Here is a 22,250-nt window from a genome sequence, read left to right as displayed (position 1 = left end):
CCTCTCTCTCTCCAATCCCTTCCTCCAACCCCTCCCCCCCTCTCTCCAATCCCCCCTCCCTCCCTCTCTCCACCCCTCCCTCTCATTCTCTTCAACCCCTCCCTCCCTCTCTCTCTCTCTCCAACCCCTCCCCCCTCTCTCCAATTCCCCCCTCCCTCCCTCCCTCTCTCCAACCCCTCCCTCCCTCTCTCCAACCCCTCCCTCCCTCTCTCCAACCCCTCCCTCTCTCTCTCTCTCTCTAACCCTCCCTCTCTCTCTCTCCAACCCCTCTCTCTCCCCCTCTCTCTCTCTCTCTCAAACCCCTCCCTCTTTCTCTCCAACCCCTCCCTCCCTCTCTCTCTTCAACCCCTCCCTCCCCCTCTCTCTCTCTCTCTCCAACCCCTCCCTCTTTCTCTCCAACCCCTCCCTCTTTCTCTCCAACCCCTCCCTCTTTCTCTCCAACCCCTCCCTCCCTCTCTCTCTCTCCAGTCCCTCCCTCTCTGTGTTGTTTGTTCGACTCAAGCTCTCCCAGATAAATTAAGAGCAGCAGGCCGGGGTCTCTCACCTGTGTGCCCGGCTTGTGGGCGGTGACTACCTCGCGGATCAGGCGGAGCTCAGAGGGAGTGATTCCTCCCACCAGGAAGAGAAAGAGCAGGCCGTGGTCACTGGGGTGTGGCCGGCTCACCTAGAGAGGGGTTAGGGATTGGGATAAAAAGAACACGACAGAATTAGCTCATGTAATTTGAACGGAACAAGCTAACCATAACATAATTGAAGGTTATGTTATGGTTGGTGAGCTGAAACTCTGAAGACATAAAGACTCTGAAGACAAACTCTGATCTGTGGAGCCAGATTACAGTTCAGCATAAACTGACTCACCCACTCTCTCTGTCTCTCTATATGTCACTACCCCCTGGCAAAAACTGGTTTAATCAAAGTTTTTTTCCACGTAATTTCTATGTGATGAGTCAAAGTGGAAAACTCATGGGATTTGCTAAAAGCTATCAACGTAAGGAGGGCATTTCGTCTTTTCTTTACCTAACGTTTTACCTAGACCAAATGACATGGCCATTTTTTGTTGATTTCATTCACGATAGTTGACAACTCAACCAAATGTAAATCAAAACGAGACATTAAAGTGAGGTCTGTGCCCAGTGGGCCTCCCCTTCTGTCCTTCAGTCTCTCCTCTCTCTGGTCTGAGTCACTGCCCAACGCAGTGGTCAGAATGCACTATTCAGTCGAAGGCTTTAAACAACACTCATTCCAGACACACACGGATTTGTACATGAGTGTGAGTCAGAGGGTCTGGTGAGCGTGCTGTGTGTGATTGGTTGGCCTATGGACAATGGCTGTGCTCCATTGGCTGGGAAGTGGCGTCAAGGCCACATCTGCAGTCTTCGAATAATAACCGTGCAATCAAAGCTGCAGGGGGGCGGGACTGGTCCTGCATGGCCTGACATGTGCATCAGGGCTGTTTGCCTGGGCTGGCTCAACATGTGTCTCAGAGTAGGTAGCGTGTATATATGAGTGTGTGTGTGTTTACGTTTAAATATTTGTGTGGATGTGAGACTGAACATGTGTGTGCAATGTTGTAGGTCAGATGGGTATGGGTCTTTGTGTTCATTTTGTATTTCGCATTTGTATGAGTCTTTGTATGCGGGTGCATGCATTTGTGTATTAGCTATACCAGCACACACAGAACAACAGACAAAAACACAGCATCTACATGTGCATCCTTAAAGAGGTATGAGGGGGGGGGGGATAAGAAGAGAAAGGGAAGAGAAGGAAAGGGAAGTGAACATACTATCAACCAAATTAGAAATGTAATTTTACATGAAGTAAACTTGTGTGACTTGCTTGTTTAAAAGTATTTTCATGGTAGTTGAATAAGTTTGTTTTCAGGGCTGGTTCTAGCCTTTTTGGGGGTCCTAAGCGGGATTTGGTTGGCCCTCCCAAGGGGGTGTGTACCTGGGTATGTGTGTACCCCCCCACATTTCATGAAATTCTACTCATTTTGCCATGGGGAAGAGATGTTTTTGCAGTTTTAAAGCTCATTTCCTACAATTCTACACATGTTAATGATATCTGAGTGAGAGTGACTATTTTCATCAATGGGGGCCCACTGGAGGTCAGGGCCCCTGGGCACGTGCCCGTCGGTATTCAGCCATGATTACTTCAAAGTTTAGATAACTGGCTAGACTAACTCACAAATCAAAAAATAGTTAGCTGACATGGTTAATTGAGTGAATACGGATACATTCACTGTTCATGAGAAAAACCGCTGATGAACAACCAAATTTGCACCTTGTGTATTCTACTATTCTAACTCTCAATTGTAAGTTGAGACCCCGACTGAGTTACAAAACCCCCCAAAACAAATAAACACAAGCGAACCAGTCATGCTTTACATTTTGTACCATCTTTGATTGGTAGAAGATATTTCTGTTCTGATTTCAGATTAAATATATATTTTTAAATATCTATATATTTTTTTGCTTACAGCACTTGATATTACCAGGTGGACCTCCATCCAAGTACTAACCAGGCCTGACCCTGCTTAGCTACCGAGATCAGGCGTGTTCAGGGTGGTATGGCCCAGGGTGGTATTACCCCATTTTCTCCCTGATTTCAGATTTGAATAGCAGAGAAGTAGACTTAGATTTCATACCCTCTACGTTTTTGTATAACTTGTTGGGAAAGTGGTCAAAGTAGCCGATTTGTGTCAAAAGTCACAATGTTTACTGATTGTCTCATTCTTAGAATGTGCTCCCCCAGTGCTATAATTAAGCAATAAGTAATCTTGGTTAAACCAGAACTAGTCTTGCGGAATTGGTCAGATGCTCGATTAAATTGAAATCAAATCACATTTTATTGGTCACATATCCAGTACAAGTCAAAAGTTTGGACACACCTAGTCACATAAGGGATTTTCTTTATTTTTTTTTACATTGTAGAATAATAGTGAAGACATCAAAACTATGAAATAACACACGTGGCGTTGATGTTGCCAACTTCAGCTAACACAGTCACGTCAAATATTGCACCTTGTACATTAGCTACATTTTCGTTTGTTTTAGCTTTTTTTTCCTCCTATTGCCATTGACTTGAATGTATCCATAATAATGACATTGATGCGTGATTTCACCGGGCTCAGAAAAAGTTGATGTCTCGTCTGGACACCGTTTGTTCTCTATGGTACAAAATGTATGAAAGTCGCTCTGGATAAGAGCGTCTGCTAAATGACTAAAATGTAAATGTAAATGTTTTAAATGTAGACATTTCGGGAGGTTCCATGACAGTTCATTCAACAGCGGGAACTAAGCTTAATGAAAGTAGTGGATGCGGTTACTAAAACAGCTGTACTTCTTGATTGGTTCAGATCCTCTGTTCTGATTTCAGATTCGAAAAGCAGAGAAGTTGATTAAGAGTTCATATGCCCTATGTTTTTGTCCACGTTGTTGGGAAAGTGGTGAAATGGTAGTTGCTTCAAAAAGTTGAGAGAAAAAGTAGTTGATGCAGTTACTAAAACAGCTGTACGTCTTGATTGGTAGAAGTTATTTCTGTTCTGATTTCAGATTTGAGTAGCAGGGAAACAGACTAAGATTTCATCTCCACGTTTTTGTCCAAGTTGTTGGGGAAAGTGATCAAAACTGCATTTTTTTAATTTGTTGAGTGGAAAAGTAGTTGATAAAAAGTCCGAAATAAGTTGTACATTATTTAAAGTGCGGCTGCTGAAGCCAGCCACACTAACTACTGCGAAGACAAAATATAACACTTCTCCATACACTCACTCAAACACATTAACACATACTCCCTGTTCGTGTGAGTTAAAAGCGTGCTGCTGACAGACACGTCCTCATTGTCTCCGGCAGACTGAATCAGAGTGGCCTGAGGTTTACAGCGGCGGGGCGCTAAGAAGGAGCCAGGGAGTCTGTACGACTCACAGTCTGTCTAAACAAGACATCACAAAAACGCCGCGATCAAACACGCAGCACATGCACACAGTCTTCTGAGAAGTCTCCTCTTAACGGTAAGGTAGACAGTGAAATAACATTATGTTCTCTCCAGACTAGAGGGTGTACACTGCATGTGTTTTATGGTTAAAGCATATACTGTAACGGTACAGAGGTCTTATAGAAAAGTAGTTTATGGCATGGTCAGTGAGTTTAATATCAATGTTTTACTGTATGGAGGGTGTGTATAGGATGACTATAGAGATTGTATGGTACAGAGAACGTTACTTTGATGGTATGGACTTTCTTGGATGGCTGTCTGTTTGGGTCTTCATTTCTGTGAAACTAGGCAATGTTACACAACCAGTCTAATTCTCTATGCAGGCCAGTCACCAGTCTAACTAATACCAGATGTGGGAGTCAGACTGCTGAAAGGAGTCTGTAGTGTATACAGTGAGGGAAAAAGTATTTGATCCCCTGCTGATTCTGTACGTTTGCCCACTGACAAAGAAATAATCAGTCTATAATTTTAATGGTAGGTTTATTTGAACAGTGAGAGACAGAATAACAACAAAAAAATCCAGAAAAACGCATGTTAAAAATGTTATAAATTGATTTGCATTTTAATGAGGGAAATAAGTATTTGACCCCTCTGCAAAACATGACTTAGTACTTGGTGGCAAAACCCTTGATGGCAATCACAGAGGTCTGACGTTTCTTGTAGTTGGCCACCAGGTTTGAACACATCTCAGGAGGGATTTTGTCCCACTCCTCTTTGCAGATCTTCTCTAAGTCATTAAGGTTTCGAGGCTGACGTTTGGCAACTCAAACCTTCAGCTCCCTCCACAGATTTTCTATGGGATTTAAGGTCTGGAGACTGGCTAGGCCACTCCAGGACCTTAACGTGTTTCTTCTTGAGCCACTCCTTTGTTGCCTTGGCCATGTGTTTTGGGTCATTGTCATGCTGGAATACCCATCCACGACCCATTTTCAATGCCCTGGCTGAGGGAAGGAGGTTCTCACCCAAGATTTGACGGTACATGGCCCCCGTCCATCGTCCCTTTGATGTGGTGAACTTGTCCTGTCCCCTAAGCAGAAAAACACCCCCAAAGCATAATGTTTCCACCTCCATGTTTGACGGTGGGGATGGTGTTCTTGGGGTCATAGGCAGCATTCCTCCTCCTCCAAACACGGCGAGTTGAGTTGATGCCAAAGAGCTCCGTTTTGGTTTCATCTGACCACAACACTTTCACCAGTTGTCCTCTGAATCATTCGGATGTTCATTGGCAAACTTCAGACGGGCATGTATATGTGCTTTTTTGAGCAGGGGGACCTTGCGGGCGCTGCAGGATTTCAGTCCTTCACGGCGCAGTGTGTTACCAATTGTTTTCTTGGTGACTATGGTCCCAGCTGCCTTGAGATCATTGACAAGATCCTCCCGTGTAGTTCTGGGCTGATTCCTCACTGTTCTCATGATCATTGCAACTCCACGAGGTGAGATCTTGCATGGAGCCCCAGGCCGAGGGAGATTGACAGTTCTTTTGTGTTTCTTCCATTTGCGAATAATCGCACCAACTGTTGTCACCTTCTCACCAAGCTGCTTGGCGATGGTCTTGTAGCCCATTCCAGCCTTGTGTAGGTCTACAATCTTGTCCCTGACATCCTTGGAGAGCTCTTTGGTCTTGGCCATGGTGGAGAGTTTGGAATCTGATTGATTGATTGCTTCTGTGGACAGGTGTCTTTTATACAAGACACCTGGGAGCCAGAAATCTTTCTGATTGAGAGGTGGTCAAATACTTATTTCCCTCATTAAAATGCAAATCAATTTATAACATTTTTGACATGCGTTTTTCTGGATTTTTTTGTTGGTATTCTGTCTCTCACTGTTCAAATAAACCTACCATTAAAATTATAGACTGATAATTTCTTTGTTAGTGAGCAAATGTACAAAATCAGCAGGGGATCAAATACTTTTTTCCCCTCACTGTATACCTTACCCACAAGCCCAAATCTCCATATCCCCTGTGCCAAATCTACATAAACCTCTGGCCCAATCTCCATATCCAACACATCTCAGCCAAATATGACCCTTTCATAACTAGACCTCTCACGTGTGTGTGTCTCTTCTGTGTGTGTGTATATATATATGTGTGTTGGTTCAGTCTCTCACCTTCATGAACATACTGAAGCCAGTCTTGAGCAGGTCGGTGAGGCCTCCAGACATGTGTTCTATGTCGGGACACTCAGGTCTGTCTGGGTGGAAGATCTCCTCTAGAACCTGTCTGAGGAACGGACGGTACGTCGCCTGGAGAACACACAGGAACACAGAAGAACAGGGCCAGTCAAAACACAGTACACATACATCACTAGTTAGCGGCTGGCGATTAAAAGCCTGTTCCCAGTCCTGTTGCTTTTTCCTTGTGAGTTATGACATATTGACAACAAAGTGGATGGGGAGCGATATATAGCACAGGGACTGTTATATGGTTGTAAATTGAGTGGTACTGTGTATTAGGTCTTTGTGCTAGTTAGGTATCTGTGAGTTGTGTCTGTCTGGGTTGTTAGAATAAAGAAAGAGGGTTTGTGCGTGAAGAACCCTCATCAGTGGTGTGACCAATGATGTACAGTATATATAAACCCTGGATTGCTAATGCTACGTATTGGCCAATTAGAAGATTTGAAGCCACCGGCCGCCATATTGGTACTCCCCAGAAGGAGCGGTCCTCCATAGGAATGAAGGGAATTCTACAGTATTTCAATAAAATGTTTCAAGGACAAAATCAAGTGTATTTTTGTATTTCTTTGTTGAGGTGGGGACAGTAATATTAGTAAAAAACAGTTGAACTTAATTTAAAATAATTAATTAAGGTGTATGTAATAGAATATACTATGAAGGAGAACCAAGATGGTTGCACGGCGGCTTCAATACAGCACCCCCTGTCAGCCATCCAGGGTTTATGCACATCATTGGGCGTGAGACGCTGTGATGAGATTAACTATGAAGGAGATTTATAAACCCCTCACCTCTTTAAGGCAGGCCTCTCATTGAATTTAGGATGGTCCATGCAGATGAGATGATGGTATTGAGTTGTTTATGAAAGGGTCATTGTTGCTCGGGATGAAAATAACTTGTCTTCAGTTATGAGCCAGTGTGTTGTGGTGGGTGTTGCTAAAGACAAGTGTTTGTGTGTGTGTGTGTGTGTGTGTGTGTGTGTGTGCTGATGATTTTGGTCTGGAATAACCTTGTTGATTAGTACACTGTGTTGAGTGTTGTGAGGCTCATACACTGATTGCGCAGCCGGGCTTGTCAGCCAGGCAGGTTGTTAGGCTATTCGCTAGGTGAATATGGCTAAATAGTCAGAGCGACGTGACCTAACCTGCTCCACCAAAACACCCAACTGCTACAGGCAGGGCATTCCGGTTAACCCTGGTCGAACAACATGCCCCTACAGATACACACCCAGGAGGTGTACATTTCCCAAGCTGCACACGGCATCACTGCCCTTCTAACACACACACACACACACACACACACACACACACACACACACACACACACATCAACCCGACTCGGAGAGGAAGACTTCGACTTTCTTCATTTAATAGCCCTTCGAGAGATATATTTATTCTACATTTATTCTATCACACTAAGAGCACTCTATCCCTTCAACACGCTACTGAATTTCAGTTTAAAAGTTCAACCCCAAAGTGCTGGGAGTGAAGGAGAGGGCACTATGAAAAGACCTACATGAATACAGTTATCGTCATGCTATGTTGTCGTCTTAGGTCTCTCTTTATGCAGTGCTGTGGTGTCTCTCTTGGCGTGGTGTGTGTTGAGCCCTATATTGCACCTGATAAACACAATACTCAAGAATATCGCTTTCAGAGAAACACACACAAGAGAGAGGAAAAACAAAAAAGAGCGAATGAGTGAGAAAGAGAGAAAGGGAGAGAGAGTGCAAGGAAGAAAGAGCGGAATGAATTGAATGAAGGTTTAATCTGCCCAGCTACCGAGGCCTATAAAGCTGCCCATTTTTAGATTACAAGATAACCAGACCAAGGATTCAAGATGGAGTTTTTATGTGAGAGAAGTTCCCCAAGTGAACAATGAAGCCCCAAAGTGTGGCAGAGCTTTATGAGAATACTCTGAATAGCAGGGCTTTATGAGAATACTCTGAATAGCAGGGCTTTATGAGAATACTCTGAATAGCAGGGCTTTATGAGAATAGTCTGAATAGCAGGGCTTTATGAGAATACTCTGAATAGCAGGGCTTTATGAGAATACTCTGAATAGCAGAGCTTTATGAGAATACTCTGAATAGCAGGGCTTTATGAGAATACTCTGAATAGCAGGGCTTTATGAGAACACTCTGAATAGCAGGGCTTTCAGAAAAGGTAGGTTATCTACTTTTGGTAAGGGTCTGCACACACGTATGCACACAAACACAACTACAAACACATCAATCCAGTATCAACACAGAACAAAGGGCTCCATCCTCCTCTGCTTGACTCAGGTATGACGCAGTAATACTCAGGTACACACCCCCTTCTGCCCCTCAGACATGGCCTCCTCACACCTGTCAAAAGTTCATACCGATTAATCAGCCTCACACCATCAGCCCTGCCATCTATCTAATGAAGTGGCTCTCCAACGTGACTGACAGCCCGCTCAGCCATATTAGGCATGGCTGCTGGGAGACTGACCTTGTTATATGTTGGTCTTTTAAAAACCAACATCGAGCGCTTCAACTTCCCCACATAACTAGAGGTCAGCTCAGTGAGAACACACAAACCAACCTGGGAGGAAACACATGACTTACAGACAGACAGACAGACAGACAGACATTGGCCTACGCGTTCAAATGAAACAAACAAACCAATTCATTCGTCTCCCCATCCACCAACAAGACAAAAACAGTTCTTTAATACCTTCAGCTTCAGTCATCCCATCACTCCAGCCTCCCATGACATTTGAATTGAATTTCCCTGTTTATAATATATATTCATTCCCCCTGGAACTCTCTGTACTAAAGAGGAGGATAAACAGATCATCCACACCATCAACAACCGTATAATGAAGTTTAGAACGATTTGGTTTTATTAGTTGATATGAGCAACGATGTGCCATGTATTTGTATTGTTTTAAATTCAGGCCGAATCAGCCTACTAAACGTAGATCTAGGATCCGGAGTCCCACGTTGTCATTTTGCTGAGCGCTTCCTGACGAATAGACGGACCTTCGTTTAGCCCCCGGATTAATACGAGTCTTGTGAGACTCCTCAGGGAGAGTGGTTACTATAGCAATGGAAGAAAAATATCATTGCATATGAGACGAGCAATGCCACTGCAACCTTCAAACCAAAACCAATATCCTCTCTACGCTTCTCAGAAGGGAGTTGTGCGCGTGTGTGTGTGTGTGTGTGTGTGTGTGTGCCCGTGCAGATAGACTAAATTGATAGGTCTTCTTGGAATTATCTCCCTGTTGCGGTCAATTTAGTTTCCCTTTTTACTTCCCCACTCCTCTACCTTGAGATGGACAAGATAGCGGTAATGAAATCACTGATGTGTCCTCTTCAAGCCGTCCATCCCAGTCATATGCTAACCTTTTACCTCCCTCTGGGCTAATCTAGTGAAACATCTGTAAATATAAAGAAATATATATATATATATATATATATATATATATATATATATATATATATATATATATATACACACACACACACAGTGGGGGAAAAAAGTATTTTATCCCCTGCTGATTTTGTACGTTTGCCCACTGACAAAGAAAGGATCAGTCTATAATTTTAATGGTAGGTTTATTTGAACAGTGAGAGACTGAATAACAACAAAAATATCCAGAAAAACCCATGTCAAAAATGTTAGAAATTGATTTGCATTTTAATGAGGGAAATAAGTATTTGACCCGCTTTCAATCAGAAAGATTTCTGGCTCCCAGGTGTCTTTTATACAGGTAACGAGCTGAGATTAGGAGCACACTCTTAAAGGCAGTGTCTCAGCTTGTTACCTGTATAAAAGACACCTGTCCACAGAAGCAATCAATCAATCAGATTCCAAACTCTCCACCATGGCCAAGACCAAAGAGCTCTCCAAGGATGTCAGGGACAAGATTGTAGACCTACACAAGGCTGGAATGGGCTACAAGACCATCGCCAAGCAGCTTGGTGAGAAGGTGACAACATTTGGTGCGATTATTCGCAAATGGAAGAAACACAAAAGAACTGTCAATCTCCCTCGGCCTGGGGCTCCATGCAAGATCTCACCTCGTGGAGTTGCAATGATCATGAGAACGGTGAGGAATCAGCCCAGAACTACACGGGAGGATCTTGTCAATGATCTCAAGGCAGCTGGGACCATAGTCACCAAGAAAACAATTGGTAACACACTACGCCGTGAAGGACTGAAATCCTGCAGCGCCCGCAAGGCTCCCCTGCTCAAGAATACATATACAGGCCCGTCTGAAGTCTGCCAATGAACATCTGAATGACTTAGAGGACAACTGGTGAAAGTGTTGTGGTCAGATGAGACCAAAATGGAGCTCTTTGACATCAACTCAACTCGCCGTGTTTGGAGGAGGAAGAATGCTGCCTATGACCCCAAGAACACCATCTCCACCGTCAAACATGGAGGTGGAAACATTATGCTTTGGGGGGGGGGTTTCTGCTAAGGGGACAGGACAACTTCACCGCATCAAAGGGACGATGGACGGGGCCATGTACCATCAAATCTTGGGTGAGAACCTCCTTCCCACAGCCCGGGCATTGAAAATGGGTCGTGGATGGGTATTCCAGCATGACAATGACCCAAAACACACGGCCAAGGCAACAAAGGAGTGGCTCAAGAAGAAGCACATTAAGGTCCTGGAGTGGCCTAGCCAGTCTCCAGACCTTAATCCCATAGAAAATCTGTGGAGGGAGCTGAAGGTTCGAGTTGCCAAACGTCAGCCTCGAAACCTTAATGACTTGGAGAAGATCTGCAAAGAGGATTGGGACAAAATCCCTCCTGAGACGTGTGCAAACATGGTGGCCAACTACAAGAAACGTCTGACCTCCGTGATTGCCAACAAGGGTTTTGCCACCAAGTACTAAGTCATGTTTTGCAGAGGGGTCAAATACTTATTTCCCTCATTAAAATGCAAATCATTTTATAACATTTTTGATATGCGTTTTTCTGGATTTTTTTGTTATTCTGTCTCTCACTGTTCAAATAAACCTACTATTAAAATTATCGACTGATCATTTCTGTCAGTGGGCAAACGTACAAAATCAGCAGGGGATCAAATACTTTCCCCCCCACTGTATATATACACATATAAAGAAATATATATACACATATAAAGAAATATATATACACATATAAAGAAATATATATATAAAGAAATATATATATATATATATATATATACACATACACACACACACACACATATATATATAAAATATACATACACACACATATATAATATACATATATATATACACACATACATACATACATATGTGTGTATATATACACACACACACACACACACACACACACACACACACACACACACACACACACACACACACACACACACACACACACACACACACACACACACACACACGTATATATAGACAGTGTATAGACAGTATGGACAGTATATGAATAGACAAGGTGTGCACAGCAGTAGTTATATAGGGGTGTGTGTGTGTGTTTTTATGTGCACACTTTGATGTTCAGTTATGAGAGTCATATAATTCCTGCTCTATTCAGTAAAGCTAATACGTATTGACACACGTGACAGAATGTGTGCAGAATAATTAAACGCCAGTGTGTGCATGTTACAATGGGAATCACATACCGTACTGATTCATTAGACAGATTTTTTTTGTTCAGATGACGACTTACGCAACATATTTATGAAATAATTACGTCGGCCTACATGATGCACTCTTTAGTACAAAAAAAAAACTTAGGTGACAATGTGTTCTGTGCAAGAAGACATTTCTGTCAGCCCAAAGTCACGCAATGTTCCCAGCCTGCCTCCAAAGGCCCCCGGCCCCCAAAATACCGTTTAAAACACGTCACACTCCTTTAGTGCGCCTGACAGAGTCAGAGAGATTGACAAACAGGAACAGAGCAGCAGAGACCTATTATAAAATGTGCCATAACTTAGGAAGAAGAGTAATTCTGACTCAGCTACTGAAGTATTATTACTACGTGTCATTTTGTACAACATGTAGGTCCCTACTTCAGCACATAAATCTGTCTCCGTCTAGGTCAATGTGCCCTTTGTCTCCAGCGTGAGTGTGAGTGTGTGTGTTCTTCAGTGGGGCACAGTGTGAGAGAATATGAGTGTATGCAGGCAGGTACTCAAGCCGATGTACTGAGAAACCTGAGCACTGGCAGTGGTTAGACTTGACATCGTGTTCTTCTGCGCTGAGGAAAAGAACACGACTCTAAAGTGTCTGAAAGAAAGAAAAAAACACATGATAAAATGCCTCTCTCCCTCCTTGCTTCGGCACTGTTTGGTGCCAGCAGAACACAGAGACCTAGAATGCGAATACCAGATGGGGGTTGGAATTTTCAATAACCTGAATGAAACATTATAATATATAACTCTTTGTGAGTGTAAAATCAAGACAATTCCCAAATAAAGTGTGAAGGTACTGTCAGAGGTATTAAAAGCATATTGGAATGGAATATGTCATTCACAGGTACAGTGTGTGTGTGGCTGCCTCCTCCAAACACACAATAACTCACCCAGAAGCGGAGGAAGACGGTTTGTGTGTTCCATAAGATACAGAGATACAAGGACAATGTGCACTGATGCGAAAGACTCATTCAGAAGGCTGTGGCTCTGACGCAATTTACCAGAGGTGGCTCCAGGTAAATTAATGGACTGACGGCAATGTGATTTCCCACAAGGGTGTGTGTAAAATGGGGGCAGGAGAAAAGGGAGAATAATTGTCTTAGGACTGTGGAGATACGTACTATATCGGTGTCACAGGAGGCTACTGAGGGGAGGACGGCTCATAATAATGGCCAGAACGATGCAAATGGAATCACTTCAAACACATGGAAACCATGTGTTTGATGTATTTGGTACCAATCCACGAATTCAGCTCCGGCCATTACCACGAGTCCATCCTCCCCAACTAAGGTGTCACCAGCCTCCTGTGATGTATGTATGGGCAGAAAATGAATGAATAGTTGAACAGCTGAATAGACAAATGGAGATAGCCCCACATGCTGTACATTGTGGACAGAAACTCAATAGTAGAAAATACAACAGTAATATGTTCTGGAGGATGCTGTGGAGGCGTATGAGGTGTGTTAGTGAGGGACTGGGTTCCACAGTCACCTCTGAACACACAACGCCTGTCTGATGTAATCCTAGACTGCGAGGGCGACCGCCGACACCGATGGCGTTGTTGAGGTGTGGGTTGTTGTAAGACTGACTGACCTGGTGTACTCCATCGCTGGCTGTGTAGACGGAGGTGAACTGTTTGAGGTGGTCTCGGGCATGGCTCAACTCTTTGAGGGTCTCAAACACCCCCTCCACTGCTGTATGGGCCCTCTCCATTGTCAGCTCCTCAGGACTACCACACCCTAGGGAGGGAGGGAGGGAGGGAGGGAGGGGGAGAGATAGAGAGAGAGTTTACACTCTCATGCAGAATTATAGTCATCAAGCATGTCTCTCAGAGATGGACAGAAACAGAACACGTTTTCTAGTTTCTAATGAATGAACTAGATTACTGCAGTAAAGCCAGGAGGAGGAGTACAAGAGGCCTTTTATTTACCACAGAGAACCTCATGTTTATTTATTTTTACTTAACCTTTATTTAACGGGGCAAGTCAGTTAAGAACAAATTCTTATTTACAATGACGGCCTACGCCGGCCAGGCCCTAGCCCAGACGACGCTGGGCCAATTGTGCGCCGCCCTATGGGACTCCCAATCATGGCAGGTTGTGATACAGCCTGGAATAGAACCAGGGTCTGTAGTGATGACTCTAGCACTGAGATGCAGTGCCTTAGACTGCTGCGGGACTCAGGAGCCCCCTGTGGCCCCATTTCAAAAGGGTGCCATTGGCTAGGTGGGCAGGGGTAGGTAACGTTGGCACCTGCGTCCCTCTCTCTCCCCCTGCTAAGGAATTTTACATGAACATTTTAGTCTTTTAGCAGACGCTCGTATCCAGAGCGACTAACAGGAGCAATTAGGGTTAAATACCTTGCTCGACAGATTTTTCACCTAGTTGGCTTGGGGATGCGAACCAGTAATCTTTCAGTTACTGGCCCAATGCTCTTAAACTGTAGGCTACCTGCAGCCCTATGGAATGTGGTTGCCATTGGTTAATGAGAAGATTAGTGGTATTAAGACAGAAAATACATATAAAAGCAAACATGAAACCAAATGAGGAAGACAGCCCCGCTCTGCTCAGAGAGACAAACACCTGGGATGAATACTGCTACATACTGCAGACGACAGCATCAGGTCTACTGCCAAACAGTACACTTACATAAGATCATCCTAATGGAACAGTTATATACAGTGCATTTGGAAAGTATTCAGACCCCTTGACTTTTTCCACATTTTGTTATGTTACAACCTTTGTTCTAAAGTAGATTCAAAAAATGTTTCTCCCTCATCAATCTACACACAATACTCCATAATGATAAAGCAAAAACCAGTTAAAAAAACAAAAACATTTTTTCTTTGTCATTATGGGGTATTGTGTTTAGATTGTTGAGATTTTTATTAAATTTTTATACATTTTAGAATAAGGCTGTAACGTAACAACATTTTGAAAAAGTCAAGGGGTCTGAATACTTCCCAAATGCACCGTATGTAGACTACTAGCCTAGAGGTCAGAGTTCAGCCCAACAAAGCCTCCATATCAAAGGAATACTTTTCTACTACTGTCCCATCATTCTCTGAGTCCAGGGCTCGAAGCTTCTGTTTCTTCCCTCAACAGGAAGACAACTACTGACCAACATATTAACCCTGTGAATTGACTTCCTGTGAGCTCAGAGCAAACCAATATAAACCCAATGTACAGAACAAGATAATTGGCTAAAAACAGTACATTGCAGTGATCTGGAGAAGACCAGTCCAAGCCATTCTGTTGTTTTTCTTAATGCAGATTGCACAACTTTCGAGGGTTAAGTGAGCTGCCTGTTTTCTTGCTAGATAAGATTGTCCAGACAGCTAGGCTCTGACTGGGTTTTCTATCAAACCATGAAACAAAAGGAAAGCACTTACTTTAACCTTACATAACTACATTTAAGATCCCCTTCCCTCTTTGGGGAAAGCACATAAGTACATTGTGTGTGTGCGTGTCCCCGTTTATGTGCAAGTGTGTCTACAGGCAAAAAATCTCCATTCGCCATTAAATATTCATAAAACTTATTCTAGAAGAAATCTCTTTGGTTCAAGCTCGCCAAACAAAACTGAACTGGAGTTTATGCCCATGTATAAATAAACCGACTTTAACATTGGGATCATTTCGCCCATAACGCCCTCTGAAGTCTGTAGGATCTGTAATTGAAGTCAATAGCGCAGGCCAGTTGTATTTTGGTCAAATCTATTTTGGAGAGTGGGATATGTTCACATGCACTCCAACATCAACACAGAGAGATAATGTACACAGGGTGACCTGACTCACTGCCAGGACTGTCAGGATTTCATCTGTATTGTATAATGGTTATTGTTAGGTCCTTCTCCTCCAAATAGAGCTGATGTCATATTTAGCCCTGGCGGGTGTGTTGATAGCAGTTGCTGGCTATTGGAATGTAAAGCGTCTCGCTCTGTGGCTTTCACTTCCCCATCAGCCGGCTGGGTTAGCTCATAGGAAAACAGCCCTGCTCTCCTATCAGATGGACAGCAGTGTGAAGAGAAAGAGGGTCAGATGTGGGCTTTATCTTTCCAAAACAAGAACATGGATGTAAGACGGCTTGCACAGGAGAGGCATCTTGCAAAGCTACTTAAAAAGTGTGTGTGTGTGTGTGTGTGTGCGTGCGTGCGAGCAAGCGAGTATAAACTCCCCCCAACTTATGCAAACCAGCTACATTGACGGTTAGAACGCCTGACTCACAGTTCAGATAAACTCACACTGACAACCCTAGGGGGATGCATCATAGCCATGTCATTCTGCTATAGTGAGGGTGTCAGCATGTATATCGTGAGGGTACTGTGATGGGGGTTGAGGGAGGATGTAGAGCTTGAGAGAGAGAGGGAGGAGGGAGCGTGTGTGGAGCGTGAGAGGGCTGGTTGACTGGTTGCCAAAGCACACAGTGCTGCAGGTCTGGAGCTGGAGCTGGCTGCTGGCTCTGCCAGGACAGGACACAGTCTGTGGTTGAGATGTTGATCATGCCACTGCCACGGAGCACAAGCCACGGCACCAAGCAGCCCAACCCGGCCCAGGTGCTGCTTCTCTGACAACAGCTAGGTGGAATGAAATGTTCGTGGCAGAACGCTATGCTGTCTGCCGCTCAGGTAACTCTGGGACAGATCTACCCCAAAACTAAGCACTAACATTAGTGTGTGTGTGTGTGTGTGTGTGTTTGTACAATTCTGTGTTACTTATGCATGCATAATCATGCATATGAAAGTGTATTTTTTATGAATGTATTTTTTTTGTGACCAAATCTTTATTAATTTTGTAGTTTTCTTGTTGGGGAGGGGGGGCTACAGGCACAATACAAAAATTCATATAAAGTACACAAACACAAAGCATTGATCACCGTGATCATGCCACAGAGCCAGAAAGTAACAATAAATGTAGCAGGTAAAGAAAAGAAGAAAAGTAGTGAGCTTCCACCCCCAACCTCGCACCCCATTCCCCCAACATGTCTCCATCCAACCACCCACCCCATTCCCCCAACATGTCTCCATCCAACCACCCACCCCATTCCCCCAACATGTCTCCATCCATCCAACCTCGCACCCCATTCCCCCAACATGTCTCCATCCAACCACCCACCCCATTCCCCCAACATGTCTCCATCCAACCACCCACCCCATTCCCCCAACATGTCTCCATCCATCCAACCTCGCACCCCATTCCCCCAACATGTCTCCATCCAACCACCCACCCCATTCCCCCAACATGTCTCCATCCAACCACCCACCCCATCCCCACAACATGTCTCCATCCAACCTCGCACCCCATTCCCCCAACATGTCTCCATCCAACCACCCATTCCATCCCCACAACATGTCTCCATCCAACCTCGCACCCCATTCCCCCAACATGTCTCCATCCAACCACCCACCCCATCCCCACAACATGTCTCCATCCAACCTCCCACCCCATTCCCCCAACATGTCTCCATCCAACCTCCCACCCCATTCCCCCAACATGTCTCCATCCAACCACCCACCCCATCCCCACAACATGTCTCCATCCAACCTCCCACCCCATTCCCCCAACATGTCTCCATCCAACCTCGCACCCCATTCCCCCAACATGTCTCCATCCAACCACCCACCCCATCCCCACAACATGTCTCCATCATCCCTCCCACCACATTCCCCCAACATGTCTCCATCCAACCTCCCACCCCATTCCCCCAACATGTCTCCATCCAACCACCCACCCCATCCCCACAACATGTCTCCATCCAACCTCCCACCCCATTCCCCCAACATGTCTCCATCCAACCTCCCACCCCATTCCCCCAACATGTCTCCATCCAACCACCCACCCCATCCCCACAACATGTCTCCATCCAACCTCCCACCCCATTCCCCCAACATGTCTCCATCCAACCACCCACCCCATCCCCACAACATGTCTCCATCTAACCTCCCACCCCATTCCCCCAACATGTCTCCATCTAACCTCCCACCCCATTCCCCCAACATATCTCCATCCAACCACCCACCCCATCCCCACAACATGTCTCCATCCAACCTCGCACCCCATTCCCCCAACATGTCTCCATCCAACCACCCACCCCATCCCCACAACATGTCTCCATCCAACCTCCCACCCCATTCCCCCAACATGTCTCCATCCAACCACCCACCCCATCCCCAAAACATGTCTCCATCCAACCTCCCACCCCATTCCCCCAACATGTCTCCATCCAACCTCCCACCCCATTCCCGCAACATGTCTCCATCCAACCACACACCCCATTCCCCCAACATGTCTCCATCCAACCACCCAACCCATCCCCAACATGTCTCCATCCATCCATCCACACACCCCATCCCCCAACATGTCTCTATCATCCAACAACCTACCACCCACCCCATCCCCCAGCATGTCTCCATCCATCCATCCATCCATCCATCCAACCACCCACCTCCCACCCCATTCCTCCAACATGTCTCCATCCATCCAACCACCCACCCCATCCCCACAACATGTCTCCATCCAACCTCCCACCCCATTCCCCCAACATGTCTCCATCCAACCTCCCACCCCATTCCCCCAACATGTCTCCATCCAACCTCCCACCCCATTCCCCCAACATGTCTCCATCCATCCAACCACCCACCTCCCACTCTGTTCCCCCAACATGTCTCCATCCATCCAACCACCCACTCCATCCCCACAACATGTCTCCATCCAACCTCCCACCCCATTCCCCCAACATGTCTCCATCCATCCATCCATCCATCCATCCATCCATCCATCCATCCACACACCCCATCCCCCAACATGTCTCCATCATCCAACAACCCACCACCCACCCCATCCCCCAGCATGTCTCCATCCATCCAATCACCCACCCCATTCCCCCAACATGTCTCCACCCATCCAACAACCCACCCCATCCCCCAACATGTCTCCATCCAACCTCCCACCCCATTCCCCCAACATGTCTCCATCCATCCAACCACCCACCTCCCACTCCGTTCCCCCAACATGTCTCCATCCATCCAACCACCCACTCCATCCCCACAACATGTCTCCATCCAACCTCCCACCCCATTCCCCCAACATGTCTCCATCCAACCTCCCACCCCATTCCCCCGACATGTCTCCATTCAACCACCCACCCCATTCCCCCAACATGTCTCCATCCTACCTCCCACCCCATTCCCCCGACATGTCTCCATCCCACCTCCCACCCCATTCCCCCAACATGTCTCCATCCATCCAACCACCCACCTCCCACTCCGTTCCCCCAACGTCTCCATCCATCCAACCACCCACCCCATTCCCCCGACATGTCTCCATTCAACCACCCACCCCATTCCCCCAACATGTCTCCATCCTACCTCCCACCCCATTCCCCCGACATGTCTCCATCCCACCTCCCACCCCATTCCCCCAACATGTCTCCATCCATCCAACCACCCACCTCCCATTCCGTTCCCCCAACGTCTCCATCCATCCAACCACCCACCTCCCACCCCATTCCCCCAACATGTCTCCATCCAACCACCCACCCCATTCCCCCAACATGTCTCCATCCTACCACCCACTCCATTCCCCCACCATGTCTCCATCCAACCACCCACCACATCCCCAACATGTCTCCATCCATCCATCCATCCACACACCCCATCCCCCAGCATGTCTCCATCCATCCAATCACCCACCCCATTCCCCCAACATGTCTCCACCCATCCAACAACCCACCCCATCCCCCAACATGTCTCCATCCAACCTCCCACCCCATTCCCCCAATATGTCTCCATCCATCCAACCACCCACTTCCCACTCCATTCCCCCAACATGTCTCCATCCATCCATCCATCCATCCACACACCCCATCCCCCAACATGTCTCCATCATCCAACAACCCACCACCCACCCCATCCCCCAGCATGTCTCCATCCATCCAATCACCCACCCCAGTCCCCCAACATGTCTCCACCCATCCAACAACCCACCCCATCCCCCAACATGTCTCCATCCAACCTCCCACCCCATTCCCCCAACATGTCTCCATCCATCCAACCACCCACCTCCCACCCCATTCCCCCAACATGTCTCCATCCATCCAACCACCCCCCACCCCATTCCCCCAACATGTCTCCATCCAACCACCCACCCCATCCCCACAACATGTCTCCATCCAACAACCCACAACATGTCTCCATCCAACCTCCCACCCCATTCCCCCAACATGTATCCACCCAACCACCCACCCCATCCCCACGACATGTCTCCTCCCTTTCATCTACACTGATTGAATTGGATTTAACAAGTGACATCAATAAGGGATCATAGATTTCACCTAGATTCACCTGGTTAGTCTATGTCATGGAAAGAGCATTTTCAAACTACTAAACAACTGTTAATTTAGAACCACTCAGTGTGCAAAACATGATGTTCTCAAACCATTACTGTCCATGATATCGGTAAGGGTTCGGATTACACATTTGGACCATTGGGGAGGTGCAAAAGGCATGCCATTTTGATTCCCAGTAAAAATGTTCTATACTGTATACAGTATATATTTTGTTTGTACGTTTGGGCTTTATAGATTGTAAAAAAGAAAAAACGCATACAAATAAACAAGTATATTCAAGTATATTTGTCCAGGCCTCAATTGTTTCTTGACTTGCGCCATTCATTCTGACTGTCGATAATTATAAAGTTATACCTTCTAAAAGTAACTGTATCCACTGGCGAATTGGGAGAGAGTGAAGTGATTGCCATCTAAGAGCCAACATATTTTCCGTGGCAGTGCTGCCTGCCAGCAGTAATTGTCTCTGATGAATTTTGTAACTTTTTCCCAGAAGCATTTAACTGCAGGGCACGCCCACGTCATATGAAGGAAAGTGCCTACCTGATTTAGGGGACACAGTGAACAGTTGGTAGTTGGGGCCAATTTAATCCTAAAACGTTTCCTTGGTGTTAAATACAGTCTGTTCCTCTTAAAAGGTTGTTCAGATTCTCTTAGATCTGTTGGCCATACTTTTATAACGGCTAGTTCAGAATATGAGCTTTCCAAAAGTGTAAAAAAATATATATTATAGAGATCCGTCCTTCGGGAACCCAGATGATTTATTTATAAATCCCATCATTGGATGGGCCAGCATAGCTGCTTGTAAATATAAAAAAAGGAGTTGCCCGGTGATGTGTATGCGTCTTTCAAATCTTAGAATTTTCTCAAAACATTACTGTCCATGATATGGGCAAGGTTAGGGATTCCCCATTTGGACCATTGGGGGGATGCAAAAGGCCACCCTCCAAATCGCAAGGCATTATTGTGAAATATTGGGAGTATGGGCATGTCATTTTAAATCCCAGTTACATTTGTCAATTTTGCACCAAATAAAGATTGCGTGAGCAATAATAGGAGCAACGCGTAATTTACATTGTTGAAGGGATATATCAGTAGAGACCACGTCTTTCAGGGCAACAGGCAACACCATTCTCTCTATACTCAGCCAGGGGTGGAAGAATCACGTCTAAACCCATTTAGGATGGGACGAACTGCTAGTGGCTGGAAATACAATTTAAAGTTAGCTACGAATAGTCCTCCTGTGTCTTTCCTTCTTTGTACGTTTTTTCATTTTCTCCGAGATCGCTTACCTTGCCAGATACAGTTTGAAACCGCACTATGGATTTTATTCCAATAGGCAGAAGGAGGAGACAATGGAAGCATTGAACTACAGAAATTCAGCCGTGAGGGGAAAAAAGTATTTGATCCCCTGCTGATTTTGTACGTTTGCCCACTGACAAAGAAATGATCAGTCTATAATTTTAATGGTAGGTTTATTTGAACAGTGAGAGACAGAATAACAACAAAGAAATCAAGAAAAACGCATGTCAAAAATGTTATAAATTGATTTGCATTTTAATGAGGGAAATAAGTATTTGACCCCCTCTCAATCAGAAAGATTTCTGGCTCCCAGGTGTCTTTTATACAGGTAACGAGCTGAGATTAGGAGCACACTCTTAAAGGCAGTGTCTCAGCTTGTTACCTGTATAAAAGACCTGTCCACAGAAGCAATCAATCAATCAGATTCCAAACTCTCCACCATGGCCAAGACCAAAAAGCTCTCCAAGGATGTCAGGGACAAGATTGTAGACCTACACAAGGCTGGAATGGGCTACAAGACCATTGCCAAGCAGCTTGGTGAGAAGGTGACAACAGTTGGTGCGATTATTCGCAAATGGAAGAAACACAAAAGAACTGACAATCTCCCTCGGCCTGGGGCTCCATGCAAGATCTCACTTCGTGGAGTTGCAATGATCATGAGAACAGTGAGGAATCAGCCCAGAACTACACGGGAGGATCTTGTCAATGATCTCAAGGCAGCTGGGACCATAGTCACCAAGAAAACAATTGGTAACACACTACGCCGTGAAGGACTGAAATCTTGCAGCGCCCGCAAGGTC

The 22,250-nt window shown here is 45.5% G+C and overlaps 1 protein-coding gene across 1 annotated transcript in view; it reads right to left on the bottom strand.

Moving 5' to 3' along the window:
- LOC115192390 (sec1 family domain-containing protein 2-like) overlaps window positions 1-22,250 on the bottom strand; it is a 156,399-nt gene that overhangs the window by 2,735 nt on the left and 131,414 nt on the right. The window contains exons 6-8 of the mRNA XM_029750830.1: window positions 13,402-13,547; window positions 6,103-6,237; window positions 545-664 (exon numbers count right to left, since the gene is read on the bottom strand). Coding sequence (XP_029606690.1) covers window positions 545-664; window positions 6,103-6,237; window positions 13,402-13,547 — 401 coding nt within the window. The remainder of the gene's footprint in view (window positions 1-544; window positions 665-6,102; window positions 6,238-13,401; window positions 13,548-22,250) is intronic.

Source organism: Salmo trutta, chromosome 4, assembly GCF_901001165.1.
Source record: "Salmo trutta chromosome 4, fSalTru1.1, whole genome shotgun sequence".
NCBI classification, from domain to species: domain Eukaryota; kingdom Metazoa; phylum Chordata; class Actinopteri; order Salmoniformes; family Salmonidae; genus Salmo; species Salmo trutta.
Note: the sequence above shows the minus strand (reverse complement) of the source record. Positions and strands in the feature narration are given on the sequence as shown.